The sequence below is a fragment of the Callospermophilus lateralis genome, chromosome 12 (assembly GCF_048772815.1).
Source record: "Callospermophilus lateralis isolate mCalLat2 chromosome 12, mCalLat2.hap1, whole genome shotgun sequence".
Lineage (NCBI taxonomy): Eukaryota > Metazoa > Chordata > Mammalia > Rodentia > Sciuridae > Callospermophilus > Callospermophilus lateralis.
Genome location: NC_135316.1, coordinates 77,010,561 through 77,027,584, shown reverse-complemented (window position 1 = coordinate 77,027,584; position 17,024 = coordinate 77,010,561). Strand labels below are relative to the sequence as shown.

The 17,024-nt window shown below is 41.0% G+C and overlaps 1 protein-coding gene across 1 annotated transcript in view; it reads right to left on the bottom strand.

The window, feature by feature from the left end:
- Positions 1 to 4,129: 4,129 nt before the first annotated feature.
- The window catches only part of Foxo1 (forkhead box O1), a 93,949-nt gene continuing 81,054 nt past the window's right edge, over positions 4,130 to 17,024 (bottom strand). The window contains exons 2-3 of the mRNA XM_076872303.1: positions 7,922 to 9,271; positions 4,130 to 7,431 (exon numbers count right to left, since the gene is read on the bottom strand). Of these exons, the coding sequence (XP_076728418.1) occupies positions 7,934 to 9,271 (1,338 nt within the window). The 3' untranslated portion in view covers positions 4,130 to 7,431; positions 7,922 to 7,933. The remainder of the gene's footprint in view (positions 7,432 to 7,921; positions 9,272 to 17,024) is intronic.

Below are 17,024 nucleotides of genomic sequence, written 5' to 3'. Positions count from 1 at the left end.
GTTGAATATTTACTACTTTGGTTTTTAAATGAAATTTACTTAATATTGAATTTATCTAACTTGTTAATACAGAGTTATTAAAAATCAGCTCACAAAATTCCCACAAGTTTAACCATCTGTTCTTGGGAACTGAGCCACTGGGCCCAGGCACCCAACAGTATCCTCCTCAACATGAGTCTTTTCCTCTCCTCCTTCCCTATTTTGCAGATGAATAGCCCACAAAAGGCACATGGAGACCTTGAGTCTAACTCTGCCCTGGGATGAGGTCAAGGTCAGTAAGGTAAAATGTCTCTGAACATCTTTAGTATAGGTCCATGGTGAAGAACTCTTTTGAACAATTATCACAAGTTTGTATTGGGCATGTATCAGGTTCACAATTTAGTACTGGTAGTACTTCTAGTTTCTGAGGAAAGCCTAATAACTCTCCTGGAATTCGAGTCTGGCAAGCCACCTACTCCCCTTGCTTAAGAGATGGAGAACAGCAAATGGAAATGCAGAAAAACTTGAATGAACCAAGCATCCCCGCCCAAAAAGGCTTCCAGTTCCAAGGACAGGAACCAATGTGCTCTTCTGTCCCCAAGAGCAGGACTGAGAAGGAAAAGAAGGGCATTTGGGGTGAGACATTATCTCACCTGCTGCACTGTCTCCAACCTCCACTCCGGTATGACCCTCACCATAGAGGGGTATGGGAAAGCCACTGCTAGTCCTGTTCAGCAAGAGGGCTAGCTCTGCAGGTGCAGTAGGGCCCACTGATTTTCACGCAACAGTTCAGCTTAAAGCTCACAGCAGGTGAAGGCAGAGAAGCATCCTGTGACAGGCTAAGGACAGGTCAGGGATGGGCCAGGGAGGGGCCCTAGGCTCACACTGCCTTGAAAAGAACAGCAGTTTAGATGGTGGGTGGTGGAAATGAGCAGATGCTCAGGGAAACCTCACCTAAGCCAAAAATGTTTAAGGTGATGGATACATTAATTACCCTGATTTGACCATTACATAATGCTCTGTAACCTTGTATACATTAAACATCACAACGCACCCCATAAATTATGTACAATTATGTGTCAATAAAAGAATGTAAAAATTTTAAAAAAGGAAAGAAGATGAACCAAAAAGCTCTCCTATTTACCCTGCAAGGGAGATGCCGACTATCTAGGAGCCCCACTAAGGAAGCAAATCCCCAAAACCTACTATTACCTAAGCTGACACCAACTCACATGAGCAGTTTTTCTCCCAGGCACAGGAAGCCACTCACAGACATTACCTCACCCTCTAATCCTCACATCAAACCTGTAAGGCAGGTAGCAGAAAGTATCCTCAACTTACCCATCTGTGGGGAAATGACTGCTGAAGCATTGGGAAGCTTTCCACTTTCCAAACACCCCATGGGCAGGCATCTCTGGCTTATTCTGGAATCAAGCACAGAAGTGCAAAGGGACCTCTTCTTTATCTCAATTCAAATCTGGCTTAAAATGGCCCACCAGCTGCCTGCTCACCTAACATCATTTCACTTGGGAAGTGATTTTATTAGTTACAATCCCCAAGATGATCATAGAAACCAAGAATCCAACAAGGCACCTAGCTACCTATCTGCAAACTTTTAATTTTGTTTGAATTCTGAAAGCTGATGTAGGTTCTGAAGCTCATGTAGTATGTAAAGAATGAATAGCAAGCTGTCACAAAGTTGCCTTTCTTTCCCAGAAGAATGAAAATCTCTAGCTTCCAGTACAAGCAAGACTTCTACTTTTGGGACTTGTGAACATGTAAAGGCACTAATGGTCAGTAAGTTTCTTCAGCCTGAAGGTTCATGGGGAATATCAAGCTAAGAAAAATTGGCTTAAGTCCAGGGAATCTCTTTTTTGCCCTCTCTCCTCTAATAGGTGGGTGCCTTCCCAGAATGGAGCTTCCTCCTCTCACGACCGTACTGCCAAAACCAGACATCTGCACAGAAGGTGTCCCCTTCCCAGCTGGCTTCAAAAAGGGAGAGTTCTTACCTTCTAGATGCCTGACACTCTGTAGCTTCCTCTAGCCTATGGCTCCTCAGGCCTTCATCTCTCACCTCGATGGGCTTCATTTCATATCTGGTTTTCAGATGTACTGCCCACTACCACCCAGGACCACCTGCCTCCCTTCCTCCTTCATCCCAGGACACACCTACCTTTTTTTGTATCCCATCCTAGTCTCACACATTTTCCTGTTACTTAACCCATTAAGTCCTAAATCTTCAATTTCTATGAATAGTTCAATGAGACCAACACAGGTGACTTAAAATAGGTTGGAAATAATAAAACTTATATAATGAACTCTATTATTATTTCCAACCTAAGTTTTATCATAAATATTAATATTACTAATGAATTAACATTAATAGATATGCTCAGTAATTATTCACTTGTTATTTTCTTCAGAAGAACTCTAAAACCACAAATATTTTTCAAAGTTGCCACAAGTGGTATATTTGTTGCTCAATTTAAATTCCTATAGGTGTTCCATAAATGGGACAATGGGATATAATGCATTAAACTTGAAAACACCTGATTCCATATATATACATTATTGCTAGAGCAACTTTTACATCAAATAATGAAACAATCAAAATAAGGAAACCTACCATGAATACAACCTCATTTTAGAGGCCACAGCCCAACTGAAGGCTCACATGCCCTAATAAGCACTTTCAAATGATATGAGGTTCAATGTATATATGACAGTGTCTACTTCAGAGACTGCCACTTAGTACAGTGCTTGGTTCAGCCCTCCACCTACCTAACGTGACCACACCAACCACTGTATGGTTGAATAGCTCAATTATCATTACAGTCCACCTCAAATACGGAGAAACAGCCAAGGCAAAGTCCTCAGTGTGGCTGGTTCACAGGTCAAGAAGCAATCCTAGGTACACATCCTGATCTACTACCATCACTTGTTATAGCAGGGACCTAGATATTGTCAAAGGAAGGAAGTCTCTGCCCTTAAAGAGCTAAGCAACAAGCTCCTCCCAAGGTATCACTCAAGAAGGTTTTCCTGCTTGTGTTCTTGACAAAGCAATGTAAAATGTGGGCACTGTTCTCAAGAAATGCATCAGATACATGGTTTTGTGTGAATGCACAGGTTATGAAAGCTGGAAGTAGGTTTTTCTGCATTTGGACTTGGTCAGCAGTTTTCACACTGATCTGTGCATGAGCCTCAGGATCCGGGAACAGATGCTTTTACCTGTTCTATACAGCAGGCTTCTGATCCATGTTCCACTTCAGGAGGAGGGGGAAATACAACCCTGCAAGATCACCGACCTACTGGTCTCAAGAGATAAATATCAGAAAGAATTATTTCCTTGTTACTCTAATTCATTCACCCACCTGCCCACTAGTATTCAAAGCAAGCAGAGACCTGGGCTTAAGCCTTGTTTTAAAATGCATTTGAGGGCTGGGGATGTGGCTCAAGCAGTAGCGTGCTCGCCTGGCATGCGTGCGGCCTGGGTTCGATCCTCAGCACAACATACAAAGATGTTGTGTCCGCTGATAACTAAAAAATAAATATTAAAAATCTCTCTCTCTCTCTCTCTCTAAAAAAATAAAATAAAATGCATTTGAACCATGTTACTGGAATCCTAGTTCATTCCTCAGGCAGATTCTGAGCAAACATGGAAACTTCTGACCTGCAATCACGGAAAGGCCTCATCATCCTCCTCTAACCAGGTGTGTAGTGGTGACAGTAGCACATCTGGACCTGGAAGGCCATCATCTCCTCCATACTACTGGTGTCTGCCTGCCCGTGGCCTCCTATTCAGGACCCTCCTGTCTCACCTTCACAGTGCTTTCACCTCTAGCACAGTCTGTTCTAACATGAGATTTTACTGGAATTTACTTCGGAATTACTGGAGCAAAAGTAGTTTTAGATATTTCAACGATTAAATACTCCAGGACTGCCTGTTAGCAGAGACTGTACTTGTTCCATCTCCGGGGGCAAGGCTTGGTTCTAGAGGGATTGTTCCCCTTTCCTCCAAAGAAAATACCAGATTTGAATAAACATGTGATTAAAAGGTTTAACTCAAGTACTTGATAGCTAAACAAACAAAATTTCTAATGAAGAGCTTATTCTGAATAATTAAGTAAAGAAAGACACCAAACCATTTAAAGATAATTTATGTACATTTATGGCTTTATACAATTATAGCAAAGATTGTTCTTGTGTCTGTAAGTACATCAGCATCATCAGGCACTTCTCAGAGGGTATCAGAACAGGGACATGGAATCTGCACTGTTACTAAACTCATGTGGAAATGCGGGAGGGCGTGACTATCCTGACGGGACTTACATGGCCACCCTGGCCACAGTGCCAGGCTGGGCCCCACCTTAAGAAGGGGCCAATTTTAATGCCAAGCTATTTGTTTGCATAAACCACACTGTACTTTTAACTGAATGATTACTCCCAAACTAAAACCACTAGAGAAACTTCTAATTTTAAAATCAGTTTTAAATTAGGAACTCTTAAGAACTAGAAGAATTTCAAGTTTGGGGTGGGAGCCTGAGGGAATATTGGTAACATATACTGAGCAGCTGAACAAGTCCAAATTGTACACCTTTGGAGAACTATTTCCATTTTAAGTATCCTTATCCTTTTCTTGGCATGTTCCACTGATTTACTGCTAACTGAGATACAATTTGCTAATTAACCTAGACTTTGTCAGTTTGTCAAAGCAGAACTTTCCAAGTAATGCATCTATTACCTAAATATAGTCCATACATCTATATTACGGAAACAATACATCTTTATATTTAAAATATCTGAATAGCTCTATAATACAATATGCTTTTAATAACAGTACAAACCAGAGGAAATAAATCAAACAAGGCTGCATAGGTGATATCATTTGCACATTTCACAAAGCAATCATGTACAATAATATACTAATTATTCCAGAAAGTCAGTATTCTTACAGAAAAAGAACTCCCGGAGGCCACATGATGTTTACTTTCCAAATAGAAAAGATGCTTTTCCCTGGACTTTTGGTACACAGAGAGGTGTCCAGGATTTATATTTAGGCTTTAACACCAAGAAAAATGGGGCATGGGTTATAGAGTGAGCAGGACAAACTCAGGAGGAAGAAATACCTTCCAAAAGTCATTCTACGAAGTAGTAAGAGTTTACAGTGATTTCAGCTGTAGATGCCTCTGCAATGAATGAACAGGAACGCGGAGGCTCCCTCTGTAATGGTGAAGCGATGGTATGTGAGGGAAGGAAAATGAGAAGACACAGGAACTGAAATGAGCACCCAAGTTCTTCGACACCAACAAGTTCTATTATGTATGCAGGAGGCTCTGCTTGGGGGAACTAAGCTTTCTAAAACAAGCCATGTTTTGGAGTGCCCAAACAGAAAATGGTCAGAGGGGTGGCTGCTTAGAGTGTTTGGAACAGTAAAAATCACAGTGGGAAGCTTACAACAGGGCCGGCCTACTGCTGGAAATCGATCATGAACACATGTGTTCTTGTTAAATGTGCAGGAAAAATGAAGCCAATGAAGATGCAATTAACATACTAGGAAAAAAGCAAGGGTGGTTTAGGTTGTGTGCACAGAAACCAGAGCCTTCTCAAGAAAGCAAAAGGAAAACTGTGTGCACCTGTCCCTTTCTGGGATGATTTCAGACTTTCCACATGATTTACATGATTTGAAACAGACTGAATGGGAGGCGAAGCCAATTAACCTAGTCTATCAGATTCAGGTAACTGGAAAGTATTAAAACGTAATGCTCACAGTTATAGTTTAGGTTGCTAAAGGCTGAAGAAATTGTCAAATTGTTTACTTAAACTAAAGCTTTTAAAATAAATTCAAATATACAGCTTACAGATGGTTTTCCAATTAATTGCCCCAATTTTTAAACAAGTTCTATTCCATCTGGTTGTCATTTAAAGCATTCTAAAAAATCACTTAAGTCCCACTTTTAAAACTTCTTCCCTTCAACTTTGCAGGACAGAAGGGAAAGGGACAGAGTGAAGACTGACATGATTCCTCAAGACACAGCTACAAAATCAACCATCAGGACCGAAATCAGAGCAGTTGTAAGGAACACTTTTACTGAAGCACAACTCAAAAAGGTTAAGCTAAAAGAACCTCCAAATTTGACAAAAGAGCATTATTTTAAATGCAGGTGCCCCTTCTGATTTCCAAACATTATGAGGCCTCCCCGGAGTAACTGCAACGATGCCACACACAGGCATCTATCAGAAGACTGGACACTATGCGGCACACATAGTTCACAGGGCAAGATAAGGTGAAATTTCTTAAAAATACATACATAAAAACATATTAAGTTCTTCTAAATACAAAACACAAAGTAAGTGTCCATAACTATACATCACTTTCCTGCCCAAACAGGGCCAGAAACGTTGAGTATGCAGGTACTAATTACAATGATTTAAGATTAGTCAGAAACATCACCAAGTAGCATCCCAAGTGTACAAACCAGTTAAGCACGTATAAAATTAGTACTAATCCAGTTAGAAATACAAAATGAAAATCATGAGTGCTGCCCCAAATACCTGTGATTCCACAAATTTACAAGCAGACAATGTAACAAAGTAGACTCTAGTTTTAAGAAAACATTACAGTTCAATATCTATTCCAAAAATGATCTCAAGTTGCAACAATGACATCAAAAATCATTTATCTGGAAATTAGAACCATTTTAAGTGTTTGTACAAATTCGCAAATAACAAAATAAACAACAACAACAAAAAAAATAGAAAAGACCTGTACAAGGCTGGCATTTAATCTATTTTCCCCCCAAAGTTTGATAAGTCCATTAATTCAGCAGATTGATAACAGGCTACTTGGTTCTCATGTGAATCCTGTGGCATGTGAACAGGTCCAAAGCTGTTTAATGGAGGTGCAGAATGAAGATCTTAGTTCTTTGTGATCACTTCAGCAGAACACAGGTGGTACAAACAAAAGTTCAACTTTATCAAGACATGAGACCATCACAGTATTACAAAAAGAGTATAAACTTTCCTTGGACCAAATGGATATTCCAAAAAACAAAAACAAAAAAACAAAACAACAACAAACCAAAAACACACAGATACAATACTGTATCTACTGCTTATATACAAAACTTGAAAGCACACCAGGATCTGAAAGTCTTTTCTGCAATTATATGGTGTAGTGAGTTTGGCACTTCATTGTAATGAAATTTCCAATGGCATAGTCCTTATCTACAGCAGCACATAACCTGCAAACACTGGGCAAACATCCTGTACAGGAAAAGTGTCTTTGCTGCCAAGTCTGACGAAAGGAAAAAAGGATTTTTTTTTTTTTTTTTTTTTTTTTTTGTGTGTGTGTGTGTTAAATCAAGAAAACTAAAGGAGGGGTGAAGGACATCTTTGGACTGCTTCTCTCAGTTCCTGCTGTCAGACAATCTGAAGTACGTTCATAAGTGTAGCCTAGGGGGAAAAACACAAACATACACACATATACACACACAGTGAAAATACAGCCAAATTAAAATCAATTCAACTTCACAAACTAGAGTGATACACATACTTGGGGTGGGGGCTAGGGGAAGCTAGTGCTTTCTCAAAGTGCTCTAAAAAATCATTCATTGGGAAAAAAGTTCCACTTTAAAAAGACCCTTCAGCATTTGATTTGTATCAAATGTACTCATTTATTGAAGAGCTACTAAAAAGATGAAGCCATCTGTCAAAAAATCTTTAAAGCAGTTAAAAAGATGCTTTCTTGTATTTTTAAGCTCAAAAGGCAAATGGATAAGCTGCAAAAAAGTGGGGTGGGGAATGGATAAAAGATGTCTTGCTGCAAGGGACAGTCAGTTGATATCAAGAAAGTCCTAACCATGGAGACACGTGGCAAATTACCGTGTTCCTCTCTTTTAAGTTCTACTCTTCAAGAGGCCTTTTGATATTGGGGTGAACTTACCTGCTCACTAACTCAGCCTGACACCCAGCTGTGTGTCGTCGTCTTGACACCATGCGGGAAGCTTTGGTTGGGCAACACATTGTCAAAGTTAAAATCCAAGGTATCTCCATCCATGAGGTCGTTCCGAATTATGGATTCCATATCACAGTCCAAGCGCTCAATAAACATGCCGTCCAAGTCACTGGGGAGCTTCTCCTGGTGGAGAACGCCCATCCTGCCATAGCCATTGCAGCTGCTCACTGAGGAGTAGCCACCCAGGGCACTCATCTGCATGTGGTGGGGCAGAGGCACTTGTAAAGGTGTCTTCACTGGGGTTAGGCGGTTCATACCCGAGGTGTGAGGCATGGTGTTCACCGTGTGGGGCAGGGCACGCCCATTAACTGCAGATGTTTGCTGGGCATGTCCAGGGAGGGTATGGGAGCTGGGATTCATCATTTTATTATGAGATGCCTGATTGCCATAGGCTGGCATGACTGAATTAGGACCCAACATCACATTCTGGCCCAGAACCCGGCTGTTGGGTTGGGCCACCCCAGGATCAACTGATGACATAACGTCATTATGGGGAGGAGAATCAGAAGTAAGTAACTCCTTCAAGAGTCCCTGTGCACAGTTAAACTGATTCAATCCTCCATAGCTTGATTTGTTGTCCTGCAGGGTTTGCATAGGCATCTGGGACAAAGGGCTCATGCTGGACTGGCCATATGTATATTTTTGGTAGTTTGGACTGGGTGAGTTCAGACTGGTGCTTGGTGGTGCAAACGAGTAGCATGGTGTCTGCTGCATCATGCTGCCAGGTGATGACTGGGTTGAAACAGTTAATGACGTTGGGGATGACAGAAGGTTGAGATTATCCAAAAGGTTTTCCATGTTTTCAGGATTGCTTATCTCAGACAGACTGGGCAGAGTAGAAGCCATCTTTGAGGCAGATGGTGGGTACACCAGAGAATGCACATCCCCATCTCCCAGATCATCTTGTTCCGTCATAATGGGAGAAAGTCTCCCACTAATAGTACTAGCATTAGAGCTAGTTCGAGGGCGAAAGGTACTCCAGTTATCGAAGTCATCATTGCTGTGGGAGCCAGGGCTCGCAGGCCACTTGGAAAACTGAGATCCAGGGCTGTCGCCAGCACCCTCCTGGCCAGACTGAAGGGATGCTTTTTTCTTGGCGGCTCGGCCTCGGCTCTTAGCAAATTTACTGTTGTTGTCCATGGATGCAGCTCTTCTCCTGGGGGATTTTCCACTCTTGCCTCCCTCTGGATTGAGCATCCACCAAGAACTTTTTCCAGTTCCTTCATTCTGCACACGTATGAACTTGCTGTGTAGAGACAGATTATGACGAATTGAATTCTGTAAAGCAAACACATAATGTCAGAAGTATAATACTTCTCCACTTGGAAAGTTAACTATTCAACATGTCTTATATGGAAGACAGGTCAAATTTTAGAAGAATTTATGGTACAGATTGAATCTGAACAGTCATAATAGTTCTAGACCCAATACAAAAGATCTCAAGCTGGTGTATCTCAAGATATAGGTGCTATATCTTTAAATTAAATAAGCATGAGTAAAAACACCTTTTTATATGGCTACATTTTATGGGGAAATTACAGGAACTGGTTTTAAAAACCACTAAAGTTGGGCAGGGATTGTGGCTCAATGGTAGGCACTTGCCTAGCACATGTGAGGCACTGAGTTCCATCCTCAGCACCACATAAAATAGATAAATAAAATAAAGGTACTGTGTCATCTACAAATAAAAAAATTAAAAAAACACTAAAGTTTTGCACACTGTAATGCTATGCAAACAGTAGTGAATATCAAAGTACCATCACGACCCCTTTCCATTCCACTATTCCTCAAATTGCTAGTTCTCTTAAAATGGAACAGGCCATTTATACCAAGTGAGAAATTTTATTTCACTGGGCCCACATTATTGTGGGAGTGGGGAGATGAAACCAGATATATTCTCAGTTAAAACCTAAAAGCCTGAAAACTTTATACCTTGGAATTCCATTAGCCTTTCAAGTTGATAACAGGAAACAGTCAATCTTTTTGTATTTGAGAGAGTTAACTGACCAATAAATGAAAAATTTCCATTCAAGTAGTACCCCTCTACCCTAATAACCAACTAACTCTATGACCTTGTATTAGGAGCTATATTCTGTCCAAAAAGGTAACTTCAGAGGATAAACAGGAGTGGAGGAACACAATTCTAAATTGTGTGTCGCCACTCTTTTTCTGAGGGATATGGGAAGAGCTTAGAGGGAGCTTAGAGGTATATTGTACAGACAAACCCACAACTGAAAATATATGAGGAAAGAGGACCACAGTCTCTTAGGCTTCAGCTGTAGACAAGGAAGCCCCAATATAATTCTCCTACTCAACACGTGGCCAGACTCCTGACATTTGGGAGAGCCTATGGGAAACAAATAGAGCTTATCTGACAGTTTCTGCCCCAGCACAGTTTGGGGCACAGTCACTGTCTGTTCAAGCCTCAGGAGCCTGATCTCTAGTGCAGGAGCAGGACACTGAATATATTAGACCCCTGAGTTCCTTGACCTCCTCTGCCAAATGGGTGCAAGGTTCAGCTGACTGAGAACCCTCCCTTCCTGCAGTCCCTCTCTGGAGCCACAAAAAGGCTCTGTCCGGATTTGTGGTCACCCAGGGAAGTAGGTACACTACCCATATCCTCTTGCTATTGACCAGGGGCAAGGATGCCCCCAAGTACCCACCACTGCACCAGAGCAGATCCTCTGCACAGCAGGACAGTGTCAGGTTCACACACAACCCTGAGTTCTCTTTGTCTTTCTCACTGAAGGAGGTAGAAAACAGAAAGAGGGGTAGAAAACCTTGCTTTCTAAAAGGAGACACAAAAATCAGAAGGAAGCCCAACAGTCAGAGCTGAAAAAACACATTTCAAAATGCTTTTGGTGCTATATTCTGTCCAAGAATTGCAGCACAGCAGCTATGTGACAAGCTCTTCTGCCAGGGTGCCCAGGACACAGGTCAAATACAGCTGAACAAAAGCTTTCCTGGCTTGGATGCTAGGCAGGTGCATGGGCACACAGCAGTGACAGTCTCTTGTTTCCAAGACTTTCTCTTCCCACCTATGATTTATCCCCAACTCAAGACACACCACAAGGAGGACACAGAGGCCATAAAAGATTCCCCAAAGAGGCTGAGGACTACATTTCTCTGTGTTCAATTTCATTCCCATAGATCCCCAAAATCTCACAGAAAGACCTCCTCCCTCCCTCCCTCCCTCCCTCCCTCCCTCCCTCTCTCTCTCTCTCTCCTACAGACTTATCTGCTATGCCCACAAAACTCTAGCAACCCAAGTTCTCAACTCTTTCTTAAAAGCAGCAGCCTGCCTGGAGGAGCACTGGAATGCAGCCAAGCGCTTTGACCCTGCACCCTGCAACGCTGTCTACACACTGGAAGTCTGGGCATTTGCACAACATTCCATCATGACAGTTTTGTTCTCTGAACACAATAGACACACAGATAAGCTCAGATGAAACCTCTGGAAGAAAGGAAGCTTGACTCCTGTCCCTGTCACATTTAGTTAATGATAAAGGAGGAGAAAGATCTTCCCAGATAGCAGCTTCCTGGTTGTCTACACTGACCTGGGGAGAGTGGAGTGCAGCTTTACAACACCAAAGATGCAAGTGCAATTGAGGGTACTGTTAACAAATACCACAGGAGACATCACAATGAAATCAAAAAAGTTCAAGAAGGTTCACTAATGCAGGTGGGACGTATACTAATTCAGTACTCAGATTTTTTTTTTTTTTTAAAGCCATAGCAATCCCTTACTTATCAAAACATCACACTGCATATTTTTCTAAGAGGACATTTCAGGTCACTCTTTGAGTAAGAGAGCTGTCTACTAACTCTGCCAACAATTAAAAAAAAATTTTTTTTTTTTTTCCGAACAGGAAAAGGTTCGCTGTGCAGGGCTTGTTACATAAATTCCTGTTTTTCACACAGCCAGCAGGACATTAAAGAAGCTATGATTTCTATGGGGCGGGGTTTGGAAAGATGAATCTTGTAAAAATATGTGCTGCTATTACTGATGTTGTGTCTGTACTTCTATGCTGGACAAGAGTGTTATTCACACATGAGGCTGTGGCAGAACCATCTGAGACTGCTGGACTCTGAGACACTTTGCTTTTGAACTCCCAACAATTCTTACCTGAGGAAAAAGGCAATGGGTGAGGACCAAGACTCATGTACTACCATTCACACCAATCCTGTGTTTCTGCATGATACTATCAGAGAAAGAGCCAATACTCAATAAACGTGTGCTGCTGACTGACATCCCCAAAACATTAGAGAGGCATGATGTCTTACATACACACCTCTTACGTATTGTAATTCATGTAGCAATTAGTGCCAATCCACATTGGAACCTATACTGTTCTAGGAGTAGAGAAGGACACAAAAAGGATCAGACAGTCTGCCCTCTGTAAGTTTTATGACCTAAGAAGAGATCAAATGACACACATAGGACTGTCCAGTATCATTGACCTTTTTTACTCCAAAGCTGTTACCCCCACACACAGCTTCTGTCTCAGCCCAAATATTCTTTCAGAAGAAAAGCATTTCTTGATAATCCATACATCCAGCAGCTCTGTAACACGGGACACCTTGCTTAGCCAGTTTATGCCTCTGCTATGTGTGGCCCGCACATATTATTATTATTATTTATTATTATTAATAATTATTATTATTTATTAATAAAATAATACATGTAAAATGCTTGCCTCAATCAAAATTAGTGATGTTATTGTTATCACTACCAGGATAATGGTATCTACAGAAAAATCTGTTTTGCAGACTTATCTATATTATAAATGTTGGTCTCATTTCCTTATAATCATACCTTCCACTTTTCCCACTAACATGAGGCTTTTATGTTCTTTACTTGAAAGACTGGCTGGTCTGGGAGAAAAGTTATGGTATTTTCTTTACACACCAGGTACTGTCTCCATCAATGTATTTGCTCACCAGTGGCACCAGAATCCTCAAGTATCCTTAAGGCACTGCTACTGCGCCTCACATGCTTGCTGGTACTCTGGACACGGCAGCATGCGTGAAAAAGTAGCAGCAGGTATCATAGCAGGCTTTTCATGGTCTCTGTCAGAGACTCCATGGAGGTCGTTCTGAGTGAACTCCACTGTGCTGTTCTACCACCCAGCCAAAGGATTTTAGGCACTGAGGGGGACCTCCAGAGACTCCCTGAGAACATAGGACAAAATTATTTTACACATGTCCTGCCCAAGGTGCTCTTAACCCTAACCTAAAGCCAGCCATTGAAGTTCAGGAGGCAATCTTTACAAATTTTATTTACTTTGATTTATTGGTATTTATAATTTATGCAGTACTAGGTATTGAACTCAGTTAGAACTTGCCCATGCCAGGCAAATTGCTCTACCACTGAGCTACATCCCCCTGCACCTAGTTTAAAAATTTTAATTCATTCTTCTAAAATTCATATTCAAAGGGGGTAGAGAGAGAAGAGGGGAGGGGAGGGGAGGGGAGGGGGGATAGTAAAGGATAGGAAAGGCAGCAGAATACAACAGACACTAGTATGGCAATATATAAATCAATGGAAGTGTAACTGATGTGATTCTGCAATCTGTATACGGGGTAAAAATGGGAGTTCATAACCCACTTGAATCAAAGTGTGAAATATGATATATCAAGAACTATGTAATGTTTTGAACAACCAACAATAAAAAAAAATAAAATAAAATAAAACTCATATTCAAGAATGTGTTATATTAATGTATAAAATATATTTGAATTATATAAATAAATCTTGTGTCAAAGGGTATATGTGCTTTTTTAAAAAACCATTTAGAGACCACTAGTGTATTATAATAGACTTCTAGGAGCCTGACACTCCAACTAAGAACAAGAGAGCAGAACCAGCCTTGAGTGGAGTCTAGAATTTCTCTGCACCTCCTATCATCCCCACCCCACCTCCAAGGCCTGGTTTTGAAGGGCATGGTCTTGCCCTCTATTTGTGGCTCTTTGCTCCTGCCATTGAGAGCTGAACTGAGCCTGATCTTCCTGGACACTTCTCTTCACCCTGGGCTTCTCTGATCCCAGGTTCCCTGAGTCTTGTCCTTTCACCAAAGCTACCAGCTCAGATGCCTGTATGGAGACTACCACCTGCCAGCCAGGGTATTACGACTGGTGCTCTATTCCACGTTTCTCCTTGGCAATTTTAAGAATATTCTGGTTTCTGTGTCCAATCAAAAATATGACAAAACCATCAACTTAAGCAGAACACATCATGTTCATTACAGTTTGGCTTTCAAGCTTATGTAGCATAACATATGTTCTACTTTATAATTTACTGCTGTCAATCGATCTCATCCTTGGAACAACCCTATGAAGCAGGTATTATTGACCCCACTTTAGTAATGGGAAAGCTGAGGCACGAAAAGTTTATTTTTCCAGTTAAGATCTCAAAACAAGTTGTGTGACTGTACCTGTAACACTGCTGCTGGCTGACAAAATCACCTCTTGGGATTTGCCATCATTATTAAGAATCAAAGGAACCCACTTCAGACTGAAGTGTGCCCCTTGAGGGAGCAGAAATAATTCTGTTTATTAGTTTACAAAACTCATTTTCTGCCTTAATGAGTGATAAATTTATGCAACATGATTTGCTTTTATTCCAATGGGTTACCCTTTATGGCAGGAAGCCATAGCAGTTCAAGTGTGAATTTCAGAGAGACACATCATCCTAGGAAAGACTGTGTAAAGTGGCTTTGGAGACTCCCAGGAAATGGCAAAAATCCCCAGAGACACCCCCCTCCACCTCCCACCTCAGCTGCCTGGAACTACCACCAGTTCTGAGCAATGGTGTTGGTGACAGCCATCGGATCCAACATAAAGAATGTCATACTAAGAGATCATAACATATGACTAAATGGACTTGTTCTAGAAATTTTAAAAATTCCTTCAAAATATCAGATAAGCTAAATTTTCCCAAAACATCTTATCTAATTCTATGAACTTTCTCAATGCGTGCAATTGTTGTGCAGACACTCCCAGCATGGCCTTTATTCCCTCCTCCTGTTTCCTCTCTTTTACACCATCTCTTCCTACACTTCCACAAGTCAAAATAAACTAAAGAGAAAGTAGGAAAATCTCTATTCAACACCAAGTTCCCATTAGAGTTGCTAGTAAGACAACGACTTTTAAAAATAAAACAAACACAAGGAAAACACGTGACCTTTAGTCAATTTTTTTTTTTCCTGTGTATGAGGGGGTGTTTTAACTGGGGACTAAACTCAGGGGCACTCAGCTACTAAGCTATATTCCCAGCCCTATCTTGTATTTTATTTAGAGACAGGGTCTGAGGTGCTTTGCTTTTGTTGAGGCTGGCTTTGAACTTGAGATCCTCCTGCCTCAGCCTCCTGAGACACTAGGATTGCAGGCATACATCACCATACCTGGCTAGTCAATTACAAGTAATGTCAATAGACATCTTATCAATAGCATGTAATCCGACATTAAAAAAAGTATTGTAACAAAGGTCTGCTACAGATAGATAATCTACACACTTACACACCTGCAGATAGCTAATTTACACTTACACCTGATGTTCTTTCATTAAGGTGATTTCACCTACCAGAACACCTTCCTTTACGCATGAACATCCTGAAGAACACCCATTTACACTGAGGTCTTAGAGTTTTTTCTGTAATCCCAGAACTATGGACAGAGACTCATGGCCTCATAAAACCGAAAACACTCTGGTCGTCTAATACTTGTGGGGTTTGTTTGTTTTCTAGGGAAAATGGTGTTCTGGAATATTAAAATGCATGTGGAAAACTCATGGGTGTTTATTTACAAAGAGTAGAACCACATGTGGCTTTAGTCCTAGAAGAAATTTAAAGTAAGTATCAAGAACATATAATGAATGACCTTCTCCCCAGCCAATCTAATCCTTAGCTACAGTTTGTCAAACCACTACAGAAATACATTTAGCTCTAAAACCTTTATCTGACTCAGATCATGGGAGATAATGCTCTCATGCAAGACAATACCAAAAGACACAGGTTAGAACTTGGGTGTTGAAAGAAATCTTATGCATCTGGGAGATGCCTAGTACAGCACAACCTAAGATGTCATCTCTAGAATCAGTCCTGGCTGGACCACTCTGGGCAATTATGCTTGTAAAACAGCCATCAGTATCACAGAGGACTGTGAGGGACTAAATGGCATAGCATGCATATACCTGGCACATACCCTGATGCAAAGTTAAGGCAATAAACACTGGCTATTTTGTTATAGGAAGTAAAGGAATACATAAACAGGAATTTTTAAGCCATCATGAATGGTTCCAACTTGATTAAGTCATTCATCACAAACTTCCTGTTTAACAGGCTTCCTCAGGCTGATTACCATGTCCTCACAACTGAGCTGCAATCCTTCACTTACAGAAAATTCTTTCCGTAGGAAGACTACAGATTTAAAAGTTTGAATTTTTAGTGTATTCTGTCAGCTCTTTTGGTGACCTATTTGGAACAAAGTGTGTCCATGCAGTTGATCAAGAAGAGGGAGACAGACCAGTTGACTGATGAGAGATCATATCCAGGACGGCAACTATCAGAATGATGCTCTTTCTCAAACACCACTCACTCCTGACCATTTACTTTATGAAGAACAAACCCTAAAAGAGCCTCCAAGACTGAAGGAGAGGCAGGGAGTTCCAGGACATACAACATATTGCAGGGCATGTTTGGTAAAGAGGCAAGTTACAAGTGATGGGTCCATGGTATTAAGAAACAAAGAAGGAAGGTGGTGGCACCACTGTCCTAAAGGACCAGCAGGAGGATGTTCTCAATGGAGAAAACAGAGGATGATCTATGGTTTGCCAGCTAATATCCTTTTTTATCAGCCAATATCCTATTTCAGAATAGCACTTCAGCCTATAACTTCATACATTTAGAATTGAAGGAAAAAAACCTTCCAAGATAGAACAGAAAGTGCATTTAATGGTATTAAACTATACCAAGCTTTTGCTTCTCAGAAGGCAACAATCTTAAAAAAGTACAAAGCTTCCTTTTACCATGAA